Below are 18,750 nucleotides of genomic sequence, written 5' to 3'. Positions count from 1 at the left end.
TATACATGTGAAATGTCTTGTATCGTTGTAAGTTTCTGAGGAGGTGTTAGATTGCTAAATAATGCAGTTTGTGACTTGATAACTTAGACCAGGTGTTAAGATGATGCAATATGAATACTAGGAAAACCTAAGTGCCACAAATGATGTAATTTTGGGAGGGCCTTAGAGATATGTTTGTTAGTAATGTTTAAATTCTATTTCTCACAAGAGACCTGGAGCATTTTGATCTGGACATCTAACTTATCAACACTCTGTTTATGCTCACATGTAAGTTTGTAGCACTGTGATATCTTGTAGGAATAGTTAAAGCTAGTGAAGATTGATTAGGTATTTTTCTTTGGAACCAGACCTGTCCTACTGTATTATTTTAAGTTTCTGTGTGATCTGTGAACTCTTAGATATCTCTGTGGTGTAGTAGATTTGTCTTGTGTTTTAATTATTTATTATTAAATATTTTTAAAACCTTCTACCTGTGGCTGGTTTGAGTAGAGATGAAGTATGCTTTAGAGTACATTATATATTTACAGAGTTTACTGTCTAAGCCCTTCCAATAAGCCTTAGACTGTATAATCACATTACCATTGGATATTAATATTGCACAGTAATAATTGGGCACCCTTTTAAGGGCCTTTTAGTAGCTGATATTATTAACTGGGTGGTGGCAGTAATTACTACCGTATAGTCTGGGTAAAGGGGCACAGCGGGAGCATCTGAGTCAGCCTTTCCCGGGAGTGTCTGTGAAGTTTATAAATACTTATCTCAAAGTGTGTGAGTGTTGTGTCAGCTACTTGGGCAGGGACATGAAGCGCTGGTTGGACAGAGAGGGTACTGGAGGTTCCAGCTTGCCTAGTTAGGCTGAGACCTGGACCCTATAGTTGTGCCAGTGGGGAGTCTTATTGGGGACCTGGTGAGCAAGGGAGCAGCCAGCCCCAGACTGACTGTGATCTCTGTGTGTACTTAAGGGAAATTGTACTTTACTGTGTGTATTAGTTATCCTTTCCTCATCTAGGAGATTACCTCCCTGGTGTTAGTGGTGAGGATTGAGGCTCCTTGATTGTTGGGCCAGGGCACGGTCGTCACAATGGGAACCACACTTGGGTGAGGCACCCCATCACTTACACTGGTATTTTGTAAGTTGGCCAATTCATATTTTGGCCTGTCTCTAGGATAATGCTGAACAGCCAGGTGAAAGCCCACATAAACATTGAGAAGACATGCAGACTCCACACAATACGCCCACCAGCTGAACACAGAACCACTGAATCAAAGGCTGTGATACACCCCAAAAGCAGTACAGGTAACATCATCTCCTGAAAGGAAGGGGACTATTGCCATCTGTCATACCTCTGTACTGTACAGAATTTAGCAGAATGCCTCGATGTCTGTCACATATTTTTAAGTCTGCAAGTCATAAATGTGTGTTTTTCTAGCAAACCACTAAATAATGGCAGATGTTTGACTTTTAGATTTCATATACTTCATAAAAAGCATGCTAATGCAGAATCTGTTATTCTCCCAATTTTCTAGGTTTATAACAGCGAAACTTAATTTTTTCCTGATTTTTGGGCCTTTCTCTCCCATTACTGTGTCTCTTTCCACAACTCTTGCGCTAACTTAGTTGTGAGGCGTCCGGGTGGGGCAGCTGTAAGCGGAATGACTGCACCGACAGGACAAGACAGTACAATTTAACGTTGACTGTTACTCGTATTAAACTCTACCTGAAAACTGAAATTTAAGATTTATTCAGATTAAGCCAAATGTAAATAAAAATCTGTTAACTGTAGAACAATAACAAGCCTTCCATATGCAAAGAAACAGGCTATGACATTTAGTTACAAAGTGATCTGCAGTGACTGAAAAAGAAGCCCCGACTTCACTCCCTAATTACAATCACAGTAATAATACCCTTTCCCTGCACTAAAGTGCAAGTGATCCGAGCAACCTTGTAACAGACAAGATCTTTTATAGCACTCGCCGCATACAACACAAACCAGCCTCTGCTATTTTTGCTCACCTATAGCAACTACAGTATTAGCGCTGAGGGGTTGTCTCTCCGGGTTTCACACCTCCGCCCCACCCCCTTACAGTTCTGCTTCCTATCACAGCTGGTCTCTGATGCATAGGTGGGGTTCAGTGGTGCTACGAACCTTGATCGAAAGAAGTTTGGGCTAGTAAATGAAATTGGTAGAGGCGGGATTTCCTATTAGTTGCTTAGTCCATGCCGGTTATTGAAATGCTCTAGACTGAAGTGGTAGTGAATGCAGGTGAGTAATTCTATGTAGGATTGTTTGCTCAGGATTGGAGTTACATGTGTGGACGTGCATTAGTGCGGATGGACTTCGCAAACTTTAATAGAATTGTGTATTATTGCTGTGGTTGCCTGGAGTCCTTTTCTGATGATGCTTAATTTTTGGCATGGGGGGTGGGGGTGTTGACCCTGTACGTGTCATTTGTCCCTGATTTAGCAAACGGTTGTTTTGATGCCGTAGTTCTTGCCTTATGGAAGAGGGAAGTAGATTTATAAAGTTATGTCAGATGTTACTTATTATACCTGTCTATTTCGACATCTGACACTAGCAACCTGTATCCATGCTTCATAAATGTTCAGAATTTCGCAAACTGTCCAGATTTTTTTCCATAATTTCTTTGCTCTGTTTTTCATAAAATTTGTGGTTTTCTGGCAAATCATTGAGTACTGAAGTCACTAAATAATGACAGACATTTAAGTTTCAGACATCGTAACCTCCAGAAAATGCATGCTAATGAAAAACTTGGTATTCTGGCATTTTTTAAAAACACTTAAAATCTGGCCCTAGCTTTGGTCGTTATCCAGAATTCTTGCACTAAGAGGTTGAGAGGTATGCCGGTATCCACGTTATATACATCTGTTGATAGAAATCTGCCCCTGCCCTTTTCATTTTCTTTTCTGGTTTAGGGAAAGGAGGATGAGCAAACAGCTGTTGGTAAATCTTCACCACTGCCATTGTCCAATGAAGGATACAGATGCAGAGTAAACTGCATGCAATAGTGAATCACGTGGCTGTTAATCCTGAAAAGCAGCACATTGTTTGCTAGTATTGTCCTTAGAAAATGTTATCATCATACAATTTCCCCATTATGTTTTAAACCTATGCTGGGATTTTGCAGAAATAAAGTATCTCTTTGTATGTTGTGACCACCCTGCACTGTGTCGGTCCTCTCCCCATGGCATTTACAACTGTCCATAGGGAAAACTGTCTCCCACCATTTCTGTTAACCAGTATTCAGTGGACCTTCTCCTTAAAAAGTAAGTTAGATTTGCATTTTAGAGCCTTGTAGAAAACACTTTTCATCCTGTACTCAGTCAACAAGTGGTGTATTAATTGTTTTGCTGTTATGTGACTGTTCAGCAGTTGGCATACTTTTAATTTAGGATTGGAAAACGTCCTTTTTTCTGAAGATTATGGAGTTCCTTTACATTTTGGCAATTAGAACAGGGATTTTGTAATCAGACTGATGGAACTAACATACCTATCAACCTGTGAGAATTAAAATTGTAACACAATCCTTAAATAAGTAATAACAAGAGGGCCAAAAAGAGAAATACTTTTTCAAAATAGAAGATCTTTAGTTAATAGACAATATATAATGTTTTTCATTTTTTCCATAAGTATAGTTTAGAAAGGATGACAACTGTAACTACTTTTGAAAATGATTTGTGTGAACTTGAGAGATTTATTTTAAATTGTGTGACCCATTTATATTGATATGTTTACAGCATACAAGTATAAACCATTTAAAAATGTTTGTTACTAAGAAAACTGTTAGTTTATTGTATAAAGTGTGCATTATTAAAGACAGGAAGCTTTAACTTTGTGAAGAAACTCAATCTAGGAGGAGCAAGGCAAACTCCTAAGAGCAAAAATCATAGGGCTTATGCCTAAATCATATCAGTTGAGAGGTATGGAACAATATCTCAGTCACTTCACATTGGGGGCTTTCCAGAACACAGTGAGTTATGTGGTGCTGTATGGCTCTGACTCTAATACTTCCCCTAGTGCGTTGCACATTTATTCCATATTTCATTATATGCTTAGCAGTTCAAGGTCATGGGTACAGCTCTCAACTGTTCCTGATTTTGTGTCGTACTTTTGCCCTGTCCATCCTTAAATGTTTGAATTTTCTGGTAAATCAGTGAGGATTACAGTTGGTTGTTAATGTCAGTGAGAGTTTCATATGTCATAATTCAAAAGATGTAAATTTGATATAAAAAATGATTCTATTAACGTTTTAGCTGAATTAGAGTAATGTTTTAAAAAGGTCCCTGATATTGGGCCTTTATCCCCAATTATTTTGTGGCCTTGGTCATAATTTCTGTTTTTTTTTTTTTTTCCCCTTGACCCTAATTCTTGAGCAAAGAAGTCGAGAGCTTTGTGTGGGGAAGCTCTTGCCTATCCAGACACTCAGTGGGAACAAAGATGAGAAACTTGTGCGAGATGTCGGCTTGATATAGGACATGCTTACACACAATCACATAGTGTGCACACCTGTGGGCAATTGGAATATCGCCAGTTCACCCAACATTTTTGGGATGTGGGAGGAAACCACTTCACCTGGTAGAAATCAAATAGGCCAGAGAGGCAAGTTCAAGCTTTTCTCAGAAGTCACCCCACCAGTTGAGAACTGTATAGTCAAGCAGTACGAGGCCACTGCAGCACTAACCACTTTGCCATTTTGTCAACTGATGTGTGTATGTGGTGAAGGAAAAGAGATTTCATGTATGTGATAAATATATAAGCTGCACTTGTTCTGTCTTTTATAGCCCCAAAGTATGAGTATTTTGTAACTGAAGTGTTATGAGGACATGTCACCACCAGTTTATTACTTTCTATTAAATCACCAAAACTTTCATTTTTTTTGTGTTTTAGTGAGTACATGTCATATTTAATAAAGTTTAATGTCAGACTTTGTAAATGACAGACAAGATCAGGAGGAGCAAAAGAAGGGGATATCTGGATGTACCTCTCAGCTGTTCAGAATTTTGATTAATGTCCACATTTGTGCCTCATGTTTTGGTCTGTTTCTCATAAGTGAGAGGTTTTCTGGCAAATCATTGAGAACTGATGTCACTAAATAATGACAGACACGTTTCAGACTTCATGTCCTCCAGAAAAAAGACATGCTGATGTAAAACCTGTTATTCTCCCAACTTTCTAAGCTTTATAAGAGCACTATTTAAAATCCGTCCCTGATTTTTGAGCCTTTTTTCACCAATTATTTTTTGTATTGTTCAGAATTCTTGCACTAAGAGCTCAAGAGGTATATATTTATGGTGGTAGGGGGTAGATGTACAATTGTTTTAGTGTCTTCCTAGCCTTAGTAATTTGTTTCTATCAGTGATGTTACTGGTTTAAATTTGCATGTGATCTTCAGCTGGCAGTTTAACGTGTTAAGTTGGTGAACTGTCAAAAATTTGTCTTTAAGTCTCCCAGCATTCACGTGTATAAGTTGTGTCTGCGAACAATCCAGTTGACCAGAGGAAAGCTCCTAATTTTTTTCTGAAAGTAATAGTCTGTTGGGCTTTCTTTAACTATAACAAGCACCTGATAAAAATATGTATGACTGATTTCTAAATGTATACATTTTCTGTTAATACTGAATTGAAAACTTAAATACTTCCAGTTAATAGTGACTTTAAACACATTTCATTTATGTTAAAGCTCAGCTGCTAATTTAACAATTTGAAAATTTTGCACTTGTATACGAGAGTAAGAGAGTGTGTGTGTGTGTGTGTGTGTGTGTGTGTGTGTGTGTGTGTGTGTGTGTGTGTGTGTGTGTGTGTGTGTGTGTGTATGCTTTGCATTTAAGTGCATTAGCCAACCGTGCAGTGAAGATGAGATTAACTAGTTAATGATTTTATCTTGTTTGTGAATACAAGGTTCAAAAGTCAGTGCTATTTCAGTACAGTATGTGTCTTTGCTTCTTGACAAAGTTTGAGTAACAGAGTACTTGTTATTTTCATGTGGTGTAGGTGAGTACTTGTGTTATGCAAAGGTAATGTTGATGTGGCATAGCTGTGTTCAAGGGTGGATCTCGTGGAAGTATTTTAATAAGTACTTGCTGTCCTGCTGTTTGAGCTGGAAAGAGTACAGAGATTTGGCAAGAGAGGCAGACTGCTTGTTTCTCTTCACTGATTACGGCCTCCTGCTGTGGAATAACATGTGAACTACGTTCTGTGCAGTAGCCTTTACCTAATGAGCAGTTGTAATGTTTCTGATGAGTATTCTTATTAACGGCCCTGTGATTTTCTAACATCAAAGGCTGACTCTCAGAGTGGAGATATTTTCTAGTAGTATATTTCATTTTCTGTCAAACATTTGTCTATTTCTTTCTTTCTCTTGCACATACAAATAATGTTTTTTTTTGTGACAAGCTAGCTTTCCTTGTGCATTTAGTCCTTAAGTTTAGAAATTTTAAATCAGTCTTTTTCCGAAGCTAAGCTATCTGATTACACTAGTCTTTTTTTTTTTGTCTTCATCAGTACAGCATAACTGCTTACTCAGAATCTGTTTGAGATGGTGACTCACAAACACAAAGGCTTTGACTGTAAATGCTCTTTAACCTTTTGCATCACTGATTGGAGACAAAAGTAGTGGCCTTTCTTGAAAATTTAGGCAGTTTTGTTAAGATTCTGAACATGACAGACTTAATTAGTTGGATAATTCGTCAGTACTTGGTTTATCCAGTGCAGGTTGCAGAGCACAGGAGCCCACCCTGGTAAGCGGCAAGTGTAAGGTATGAAATGGTGCTCTGCTGTGATTGCAGGAAACACACACGTCAGTTTTTTGAGGATAGCAAGTTCTCCTACCAACATGTCTTTGGTATGTGGGAGGACATCTGAGCATTTGGTAAAAATCCACACACAGACATAGTGTGGCCATGCAGATTTCATATAGAATGCATCCCAGCTGAGAACCAAAGTGGAAACCCAAATGCTGTGATGCACTGATGCCCTTGAAAGAATTTGGGTACTTACACTCAAATTAAGCTGGCAAAAGGGACTTCTGGCAGAGAGAAATAACATTTGAGGAGTAAAAATAAAATTCTTATACCTTCATTTCTAATTCCATTTCACACATACATACTCTGCACCTTATTTTCCCCAGGTAAGTGACATTTGTTTCCTCTGTATAGATGGTTCATGCCTGAATTTTGTATGCGTGTACTTTGTCATTAATGCAGAAAGTTTTAGTATTTTACTTGGTGATTTAAGAATGTGTTCTTTCTCTATATATGTGCATTTCTACATATCTGAGTTCAAATGCTATAAAAAGGTAGTATTTTCTGTAACAAATAATATTCCAAAGGTTAACAGCTGATGACGGAAATGGTGGGGCTAAAACATATTTCCAGAATCTGGTAATTTACACCAAAACTGGAGGACTGGGAGTGCTAGTGTGGAAGGTTCCTGTAGTCCATTAGGAAGATTGGAAAATGGAATTTACCTGTTTCAGCCCATCAACATAGCAGGCCAGAATTTGTCCCTTTTGACCTTTACTGTCACTGTGTATTTATCAAGTCTGTTTATCACAGTCCCTTTTTTCTTTTGTTTTTAGCACATCATAATGCATTGCCATTCCCATCTGGACGCCCAGGGTTAATAATTCACAGACCAAAGTGACCAGACTGGAGAGCAGATACAGTTGTAGCACATCTGATTAACAAACCATCAATCAAAATCAGTGTCCACCCAGAGCAGACAAAAAAGTGACTTCTCAACAGTCATGCTTCAGTGAGGAGAAGATCTGTAACTTACTTTTCTGCAGTTGTTTGATCGAGTTCCTGTGCCACATAGAGGAGTGTCTGCACTGTTCTGCTGGTCACTGCCACTTGTCTAGCTGAGTACTCGTGTCTGTTTTACATACATACCCATTTGGTTAAAACTGAGCAGAAAACCTTAATATGGTTAGAATGGCAGGGAAAGGATATGGCTATTATCGTGTGGTCATCTTTCTGGCCATGTACGTTGGCTACACACTCTATTATTTTAACAGGAAGACCTTCTCTTTTGTAATGCCTTCGGTGATGGAGGAAATTGATCTGGACAAGGATGATTTGGGTAAGATTGGCATTTATTAGAGAAAGCAGTAAGATAAAATTGTTTTTATGTAGTATTTGTTAATTTATTGGAAAACAGAATGACTGTGTGTGTGGTGTAATATTGTACTTGTCTAATTATGGTTTATTGCCAAAAAGTTAAAGATTTAGATTTTAAGGATGAGATCTCAGAAAACATTTTGATTACCAGTAATGAGGGGGGGTACAGAATAATAAATACAGTCTCTCAGATATAAACAATAAGTAGTAGCAAAATCCTTGGACACCAAAAATTACAATGTTTTTAAACCTCTGAATAAACTGAAATGTAAAGTAAGGCTAGTTCTCTGCAAGTGAAAGTAGTTCGTTATCAGTTGTTTAAGTAGGTTTTAAGCTGACATTGTTCATTTGGTAGTTAAGTAAGTAAATGATTGCAAAGCATATGTTTAATATTATGTATGTTTTGTTAGCTGGGTATGCCCATCTGTGAAAATTGTGCAGACACTGGAGACCCCAGGTAAACCTAAATACCCAATAAGTAAAACCACTCACTTTTACTGGCATGATGTATTTGAAAAGTTACCACTGTTTTAGATGTGTTGCAGTGTAGTTGAGACATTCACAAGTATGTAAGGCCATACTTTTGACGTCACAGCTGTAATGCAGCACGCATATTCTTACACATAACTCTGCCTAATTCAGACTTGTGTTCTGTATGCTTGCCTGTTCATGTTGTTAAGGGATCAGATTGCTGCTTCCCAGTTGCCGTTGCATGTAGTAGCTCTTAAGTTTCTTCACTAGCTTGCTGCATTAACTTTAGCCGTATTCCTCAAGGTACAGAAAAGGAACATTTCACTTGGAGTCTTCTATCACTTAGTGTTGTGCCTGTTTTGTGAGAGGTCTTTCTTGAACTTTCTCTCTCTGGCTACTACCACCATTTTCCTTTCTATATCGGCCATTAGTCTTGTTACAGAATTTAGGACAGCTGATCCATGGTATGCCTTCTTTTGACTGGGTATGTGCATAAGCTCCTTCTGCCCTGTCTTGACTTGCTGACAGCCGGGATATTAACCCTACTTAATGTCATTGTGGATTTTTCATTCATATTCTGTAAGTTGAGCCTTGAAGTTGTAATTTCCTGATGGCAGTGCACAAAACTGCTGACACAAGTTAATTTCAGTATGTTACCATGTGCTACACAGGATAAGAGAATGGCAGTGAAACATGATACGGGGGAGCCAGTTGGCATGGTTCTCTAGGTGAATGTAATATTTCTTGGAAGGCAACCTAGTAAGTGTGACGAGATTCCCAGTACATAAGGCTGTAGGGACATTTAATGTATGATCAAAGAGTTTGATTTGGCACAGTGGCAGGAATTTTTTTATTTTATTTATATCCTATTAAAAGACTGATCCAAGTGACTCTTTTCAGCAATGACTTGAGTTATTACGACAAGAAAAAAAAAACAGTACAGCAATCATTTTAATGATGCAATCATTTTTCAGCAGGTTATTGAGTACAGAAAGTACAAGGTATAGAAAGAAGCAGTGATTTAAACACAAATGTAGTACATATCTTGGAACAGAATACATAAAGTACCTCGGAACTAATTTACTGTCAGTAAGTATATACGCGCAATGTACTGCAAAGACATAATAATGGTTGGTTAGCAAGTTGCAGCTCAGCTTAGTTTGTCTGAGTTGGGGCAGATCAGAAAGAAGCTGGGGGGGGATGGGAAGAGGTAGAGACAGGTTACTAAGCATCCAAAGAAAGGTTGAACTGATGAGTCAGCAAATTTGGGGTCTAAATTATGTGTAGGGTTTACACCTGTCTCTCTTTGAGGGACAGTCACACTCTCTGGGCAGTAGTGTCCTGTGGAAAAAAAAACTAAAAAATGGCAAATGTCCTATGATTTTTAGGACAAAAATATTTCCTAAGTTTTTTCATTAATAGTTACATGAAACACTAAAATGTCATATCAGTTTACAGAAGCAACTAAAATGCTACAAGAGTAAGCTTTTTATTTTGGCAAAAAAGTGAAGTTCTCTCCTTTGCAGTGGCTATTGGTATGTTTTTTTTATCCTGCAAAATCTCATGTTTCTACAAAAATGTCCCATTCTGCATATTTGAAAAGGTGGCAACCCTAATTATGTTAGAAGGTAAATGGCTACAAAAGGAAAAAAACTGTGACTTTGGTTGTTGCTAATGTCACTTAATAAGGGCAAAACTATTTCCAGTTAGACTGCTGTGCAAGGGAACATTGTTGTTCAAAGTAATATACAGACAGAAGTTAAACACCTTGTGTATAAATTATTATTTTATTTTAGTATGCTTTTTGTCTCCCGGCATGTTGATCATCAGCACTTCCATCCCAAAGGTCTCGAGTCAGTCTTGTAGGAAGTACATTGTAAATCGACATAGTAACACTCCTGCCATACTAACCTATAAAGCTTAGGTGTTGCAGTACACGCAAACAGGATCAAAGTCATAATCAACATGTTGAGAATGTTTCATAGGTGTAGTTTGGGAAAGTTCAGCTTAGCTTATTTTGAAAAGCTCCTGGATGTACTTTAAAAAACTGTGGTTACGGCTTATAGAAGTAAAATGTTACGGCTTATTGAAGTAAAATGTACAAGGATCTGAGTGTGGCAGGTAAATAGGGAGGGAGGAAGAGAATAAATGGAATTATTTGCAACATAGCTAGGTAAGGGTTAGGAGGTGAAATTTAAGAAACTACATGGAAGGATTGCCGTGTAAGTCAGTAATGGAGAACAATTTGTAGACTGTTAGGCTTTCACCTAAAACATATACATCTTGTCTTCTGTTTCAGAGTAATACTGAATTTGGAAAACTGTTAATATATAGTGTGCATCTGATTGGTGATTTGCAACAGGATAGGGAAGACTAGCTTTTCCTCCAGCCTTGGAATGATGCCTGTACGGAACTTGTATTTTGTGTTCAGCAAGGAAGTCCTTAAATTCAGGAGCTGAAAAAATGAGACCCTTACATATGAGCATGTTCACTTGCGTGGATTCATTAGACTTTATAGACATAATTTTCTTTTTTATGGCCCCCATTCAGCCCAGTGGTCAGCAAGCCACTATCCCCTATAAGACTAATTTGTTCTTTCTCAAATATGGTGTACTAAGACACCAGGAAGTAGAAGTGCAAGACAGGAATCATGACTGTCATCAGCAAGGATCGGGAGATTTTTTTAATGCTCTTGGCATGCAGTGTGGCTGGAAGGTGCCAGATATATTGGATCAAATGCAAATGAGTTCATTCTCACATCTATGCATGTGGGCTAATGCTTCCCAGTGTCCATAGTGTAGGTGATGAAATCCTGAGCTTCCCCTGGTGGAATTCTTACAGTAGGACTCTGGCAACACCCTTCCCCCTTAATGGATGAGCAGTCCGTAATCGCAGAGTCATGGCCCTGTCTGGCCAGCTCCTTCAGTGATTCGGTGACTGCTAACTAAACATGTATTATCTGGGGTAAAGCCAGGTTCAAAAACCACCTCTACTACAGAGATGGCAAACTCTAGATGAGGTTTAATAGTGATGTCCATCTCTGTTTCATAGTGGAATGAACTTGCAGATTTTATTTAGAAGGACTTCTAGGAGGGGAGATATTTTTTCTGCAAATGCAGTATTAACGGGAGTGTGAGGGGTTTTCAGCAGTGATTTGTCCGATGAACAGCACCTTGAATGTTACATTGTTGAAAGCCAATTTTCAGCGATTACTCTGCTTTTTACTTTCTTCAGTGTTGTGCAACCATCGAGTTTGTATATAAAAGTTAGCTGGGGTGATTTCATCTCACATGGTGTGGTGCAGGGGAGCCTTGTCCCTCTGCAAAAAAACTTTATTCCATTGTTTGCTGAAAGTGTTTTCAGTAATATTCTTTTTGGTTTGTCCTTCAGAGAAATGTCATTGACCTATAATCATGCATCTGTATTAAGACAAGGAAGACCTTGTTCAATGTGGGTAAGAAAGTGATTAACCAGTAAAATGGTAGAGCAGAACAGAGAGTGGACTTTGATATGATCCTTCACTCACATTTATCCTGTGTACCAGCCTTCCATGTGTCTGAATCGATGCACCATCTCCAGCAATGCATCAGTGGACTGCAGATAGTCCAGTCTTCCTAAACCTTGACAAGTATAATAGGCATGCAGCTGATGTAGTAATGCAGAAGGATTAAAGCAGGACTGTGACCAGATTACCTATAATCAGTTGATGACTTTGACACTGGAGAAGCCATCTGTGGAATGAGCAAGTTACATTGTCCCTCCTGTCTTGGCGGAGGAAGGAGTTCCTGGTCTGATGGAAGGCTAACACGTGGCAGATGCTAAATGTCAAGCCAGGATGCAGGATTTGGGCTAGCTACATGCTTTGGTCTGCTAAACAGCACGTGAACTATAGGTGATTGCCATAGTAGCCCCTCTCTCACAGTGTATGCATAGGGGTGACCAGAGAAAGGGGCTGGAGCTACAGCAGGAAAGCCACTGACCCTTGCTGTATGATGGTCACATTCCCTGGTTCTTACCCAGCCCCTGCATCCATAGAACTTTAGAATGAAGGGGGGGGGGGACAGAACGACCTAGATGACTATGTGGAAGGGAGGAGAAAAAATATGACAGATGTGCCAACCAGCTTAGCATTTGTTTTAGTAAGACTACTTTAGCCACTATGAAAAAGCCCTTTGGAGGGAAATCTTGATATGAGCAGCAGAGGTATTTGGCTATGATAAGACAGCCTGCATTTATAAGTGGCTGAAAATCTGGAAAGTCACACATAACAGAATTGATTAAAAAAAAAAAACTGAAAACAATTGGGGCAAAGAACTGAACCATGTGGCACCATTTATAAGGTGCAGATCCTTGACTGGTAGTGCCCCCCCCACCACCACTTACTCTGTAAATAGTGACTTGCAAGGTCAGAGGCCTGGGTGAGGTCAGTGAAGGTCCCACTTATGAGTTCCTGTTTATCTATATTGTTCATAATTTGATTTGATACATAAGTAGCAATTGTGCTGTGCCCCTCTATGGAAGCCATGCTGACCTCTGGACATTATGCATTAATCAACCAGCTACTGGGTCAGCTGACTGTAGCAGTAATTTCTCATGTCTTCATCGTAAGTGAGAGGAATGAGATGATCCAGTACTGAGATGGGAGCATAATAGCTTTCTTGTTGATCTGCATAGTCTTTTTTTACTACAATAAAAAGTTTAAATATGTTTTGAATGGTTTAGCAATGAATTGGAACATGAGTGAATGTGTTAAGAAGTCTGAAGTATAAACCATCACTGCTTGAGAATTCAGGATTGTGGAATTGCCAGTAGCAGTTGAAGAACTTCCTAGTGACCACTTTTAAGTAGAAAGGTTTGGCAAAGAAATCGATGCAGTCTTTATTCCAGAGTAGGCAACAGTGTTTCATTGGCTAGTAAGAATTCTTCGTGATGGGGGATCTGATTGGTTCTAAAGGTTAGCAATTGTTCTGGCAGGGATTTTGAATAACCTAATAGTTCTACTTTTATACAGGTCTTTCTTATTTAAAAAAAAACTTTATTAAATTCTCATGTATGAATGACATAGGTGATCTTACATTTATATAAATGAAAATAAACCATACTGACACAATCTCAGTTGCAAACATTATACATTACAAATCATGCCAATACAACTGTAGCTACAAACATTATATATCTGTTATAATATATCCCATCAGTGTCAGTCAACCATTACATAGCTCATTCAGTTCCTGCCTTCTTTTAAACCTTGTTCCTCCTCTGCATGTATTGATCCCACACTTCCCATTTTTTCCTGTATAATTTGCTGCTACCCTTTTCCTAAAGATCCTAATTCCAGTTGTCTTATCTCTGTTGCTATCTTCTACTTGTAGTAAAGTTGCCTTAGACTTTGATTTCCATTTTCTAGTAATTGCCTTTTTTTTTTTTTTTTGCAGTCATCATAACGAGACTCAGCAAGGCCTTACTATGTCTAAGCAATTCTGATTTTGTATCATAGCTCAAAATAATTTTCTTAGTTACATCAATTTGCTCACTCAGCATATCCGACAGAGCAGTATGCATGGAATCTTTAAAGTCTGCCAACTCATTAAACTCCCAGAAAATGTTTCCAGTTACCTCTGTCTTCTCCATCATTTGCTGTCTACCTGAGGAAAAATTATTTGGATTCTACTTGGAGTATAAAAATACCTATGTAAATCCTTCCAGGCAAAGATCCTAAATCTTCTGTACTTTGTTGCATCTTTGGAAGACTTACATATATCCCCCGATTGTTTCTTTGTGAATTGCTTATCCATTCTCTCTTCCCACTCCTATATAACCTTCTCTGATTCTTATGGTTATCATGCAGTGTTTTATATGCTGTACTAATTATTCCTTTCTTAATGTCAACTTCTGTTGTAGATTCTACTAAAAACTCTACTAGTGCTGGTCTTTTATTTAGGACCCCCCCCCATTTATTTCTCTTTGCCTATCCTCTGATATCAGTCCTTGATAGGGAAAGCAATGTCTTACCTGCAGTCCAAATAAGTTCTTGTCGTCTTCCCATTTTATTACCTTTCCCTCTCTAGTTGTTTGCTCCCAATACCTTAGTTCCTTTGCCAGGTTTATTCAGCAAATTCCAGTCCCCTCTTGCCTGTTGTCTGTATTCCTAATTGCAGTCATCCCTATCAGCAGAATATCCTTACTGCTTTCGCATGTAGGCTTAGTTCTTGGAATACTTTCTGCTACTTTATGAGTATAATATTCTATATGAGTATTGTTATTCTCCTTAAAGGTCTGCATCCAAAATCTCAGTCTCTTCTTGTTTCTTGACACCCCCCCCCGATTCATCATAATCTCTTTCCACTTTAAATTATAGTTTTCTGCTTGTGTTGTATGTAGGAGCCTTAAATGTGTTGCTCTGAAATACTCCTTCAAATCTGGTAATCCCAATCGCCCTGTTCTTTTGAAAGAATAAGCTTATCCCACTTGACTCTTGATGTCTTCCTCTCCCAAATAAAATCATTCAGTTATTTATTAATTGTTATCCACAGCTTCTCAGGTTGATAAAATATGCCTGACCTGTATACAAGACTGAAGGGACTAAAACATTTTAAGTGCTTGTGTCTTACTATTTGTATCCATATAACAGAGCATCCATTTTCAGAGTTTTTATTATATTTTGTTTGTCTTCCCATATATCCTTTGCTGCCACACCAGAATCATTTTAATCCATGTTCTGAAATACTTCATTTTATCATGTCCCCATATAGATGGATGTTGCTGAACCAATGTGTATGTGGGTACTTAATTTACTGCTATTGCCTTTGCTTTAGCTTCATTAATTTTGTAGTGTGAAAAATCATCCGCTGTGGCGACCATTAACAGGAGCATCCAAACGGAGAAAAAGAAGAATTTTGTATCCCAAAAAGATTTGAAACTGTCTCAATATGTTACATAGCACTGTAATGTCCCTTTCTGGTTCTGTCAGTTATAAAATACTGTCATCTACAAATAGAGACGGATTATCTTGACTACCATACCAGTTCTGTCTTTGAATTTCTGAGTCCCTTATTTTCTTTGCCAATGGTTCTAAATATAATGCAAATAACAAAGAGGAGAGAGGGCACCCCTGCCTGGTTTCTGTGCTCAAGAAAAGATTGTCAGAGAGGACTCCAACCCCTTTAAATTTCACCTCAAATCCTTCATATGGCCTCCTAATTTTATCAGGGAATGCAAATGCTTTTATTGCTCTGCTCTTAAAGTCCCAGCTTACTCTGTCAAATGCTTTCACTGCATTAAGACCCACTAACAACAGTGGTATTTTCTTACCTTCTACTTCCTTCTGGATAATCACTGTTCTGTTAAAGTTGTCAAAAGTTTGCCTCCCCACCACAAAACCACATTGATCCATATCTATCAATTTTGGCATCTCTTTTGCCTTTCTTTTTAGCCATTATAGACATAAACAGTTTATAGTCGTGGCTTAGTATTGAAATGGGCCTGTATGAAGCTGGATCTGATGGATCTTTACCCTCTTTGGGTATTACAGCTACCGCCACTTTCTTCCAGGATGTTGGTACTTCTCCTGTTGAAGTAGTGTTAAACAAAACCTTCCAGATCTTTTCTTCCTGCCTAGCTTCCAAACTTCCTGAAGAATACCATCTTTTTCCTGGGGACTTTCCTGTAGATTGGTTATACATCACCATTTTTATCTCGTCTCTGCCTTTCCTAACTATTGGCAATTGAGCCTTCTCTACCTCTAACCTTGGTATATTTAATTATTCCATAAACATTTCCATTTGTACCTTTTCTTGATTCCATTATTTCTCTGCTTTTATACGGACTTTCATAGAATTTCCAAAATATTTCTAATACTTGTAAAGGATCCCTTATCTTCCTTGTTAGAGGCTCCCTAAGCTTGGTGACAGCTTTTTCTACTTTTTGTTGCCTGAGTCATTGTGCTAAAAGTGTTTGTGCTCTAGAGTTGTTATAAAAAAAAAAAATTGCTTAACTGCAATCTTTCTAAGCTCTTGCATATTATCGAAGTAATCCCTTATTTTTTGTTTAGCATTTTGTAGTTGCTCCTGTTCTTTGTTCAGTGCAATTCCCCCTATTTTGCAGTACTTTAAAAAGTTTCAGTCCCTCTAAGTAATTCTTGTTTCTTCTTAACCATATCTCCCTTTCTTTGTATTTCCACCCTATTTTTAAACTCTGCTTTAATTTTATCCCACTTCATAGCTATATTTTCAGAAGAAATTTCTATCTTCTACAATAGTGACTGAACAATTTTCTCTGCCCATTCCTTAAATTCCTCTCTTTTCAACAGATAAGTGGGAAGCACCAGTGTCACATTTTTATTTCATTACACTGTTTTTTATTTTGGTTATTATTGGTGCCTGATCTGAAGTAGCTATTTATCAAGACCTTCAATAAAATGTGAAATGTAAATTTTGTCTAACCTAGCCCAGTTTTTGTATGTTGGGGGATACTTGTAAATTCACTCCAAACTCCTAGTACTGAATTAATTTCTTCCATGCCAAATATTTTCATAAATCTCTTTAAAAATCTACCCTCCTTTGTTATATTTCCCCTTCTTCCCCCCCCAACACATCTTCAGTATTGCCAGTCAAATTCCTGTCCCCAACTATAAGTAATATTCCTTGCAAACATTTGATTATTTCTCACAGAATTTTAAGCTCCATTATAGCAGTTTTAGATGGAATATAAATACATGCCAGTGTAATTCTCTTCCTCCCTTGCCAGTAGCCCCTTAGTGTTACAAATCTACCATGATTGTCTTTTTCCCCTCATCTATTACTATTGGAGCTCCCCTTGCAATTAATATAAAGTATTCTTCTCTTCCTTTGCCCCAGATATTCCAGTGAGTAACTATCCTGAAAACATTTCTTTATCAAATTCATATTTTTAATTCTTTCCAAGTGACTCCTGTAGCATAGCTATTTGGACTCTACATTTTTAATATAGTTTACTACTCTTTCTTTTTTGTATTTATCTGTGAAACCATTAACATTGAAAGACATTATGGAAAGCATTATATTCTTGAGAGATTATTATTCCCACCTTTTATGTGTAATAGCTTTTTTGTTAAATGTCTACTTTCAGCTTTTATGTTACATGCATGTACTGTTTGACAGGTTAATCTTTTATACATGTGTTTCTTGTCTTCTCCATTTGAGCCTACGTCACATCTTGCAGAACTTTTTGTATTTTATTGAAAACTCTCAAACAAAAGTACACCCCAATGCCTCCCTAAAACCTACCAAAATGATAATAACACACAAAACTATATACATCTTCAAATATTGAAGTTTTACATACCTAATAAGAACAGATGTTACAAACTGACAGCCACACACACAGACTCAATTTAACCTAAAAGAAAAGTTGTCCATGCTAAGACGCATGGTATGGTTTGTGGTTCTGTTAAATGCTGTCTGGTTTTGTCTTATCTTTATAGCTCTCTCAGCTGGGAAAAACAAAGCATTCAAGCCATTTATCTATCAGATTGTCCGCAAGAGATAATGAGAACCAGACACAAAACTGTTTACGAGAAAAAAAGCCTTATAATGTTGATTATTCTTTTTCATTTACTTGCTTTCTCTTAAAATGTGTTACTAGATTAAACCAATGACCTTAACCAAGTCATTCCCCTATGGAAGAACTAGAAGTACACTAATTTTTTTATCATGCTCTTTAAAGAAGATTTTTTTTTTCCATCGTCGTGCCTACATTTCTTAACACTGAACAAGTAGAAAGAGAAAAGAAGGAAGAAAGATACAAAAGGAAAAAAAAAACGGAAGCACCTGTTTACATTAGTATCCCTATTACACTTAAAAAATAACTAAAAAAAATTAGTTTATAACATGCAAAGAAAATAATGCACTCTTTAAATAATACTATAAAGAAAAAAAGTTTAAACAGTTAAATTTCTTCTTCCCCTCTCCTGAGTATTTTTACAAACATTAATGACTTGAAGTAGGCCATAGGCTTTAGAGTCCCCTACAAGCTTAACAAAGTTGAAAAAAGTCCAATATTTCCAGATTTTCTTGAACTATTCCTGTTCATCTCCTTCTCCCCAAATTGCGTCTCTTGCTTCATTTTCAACATACTCTCAATTCTTCTTTTCAACTCTTGTGCTTT

The 18,750-nt window shown here is 37.7% G+C and overlaps 1 protein-coding gene across 1 annotated transcript in view; it reads left to right on the top strand.

Annotated features, from left to right (window-relative positions):
• The first annotated feature begins 2,197 nt into the window (after positions 1-2,197).
• SLC37A4 (solute carrier family 37 member 4) overlaps positions 2,198-18,750 on the top strand; it is a 345,044-nt gene continuing 328,491 nt past the window's right edge. Inside the window, exons 1-2 of the mRNA XM_044079443.1 lie at positions 2,198-2,264; positions 7,596-8,098. Of these exons, the coding sequence (XP_043935378.1) occupies positions 7,942-8,098 (157 nt within the window). The 5' untranslated portion in view covers positions 2,198-2,264; positions 7,596-7,941. The remainder of the gene's footprint in view (positions 2,265-7,595; positions 8,099-18,750) is intronic.

Source organism: Protopterus annectens, chromosome 8.part0 (assembly GCF_019279795.1).
Source record: "Protopterus annectens isolate FY-2018-M chromosome 8.part0, PAN1.0, whole genome shotgun sequence".
Taxonomy (NCBI): domain Eukaryota; kingdom Metazoa; phylum Chordata; order Ceratodontiformes; family Protopteridae; genus Protopterus; species Protopterus annectens.
This window is presented reverse-complemented; position numbering and strand designations above follow the sequence as displayed.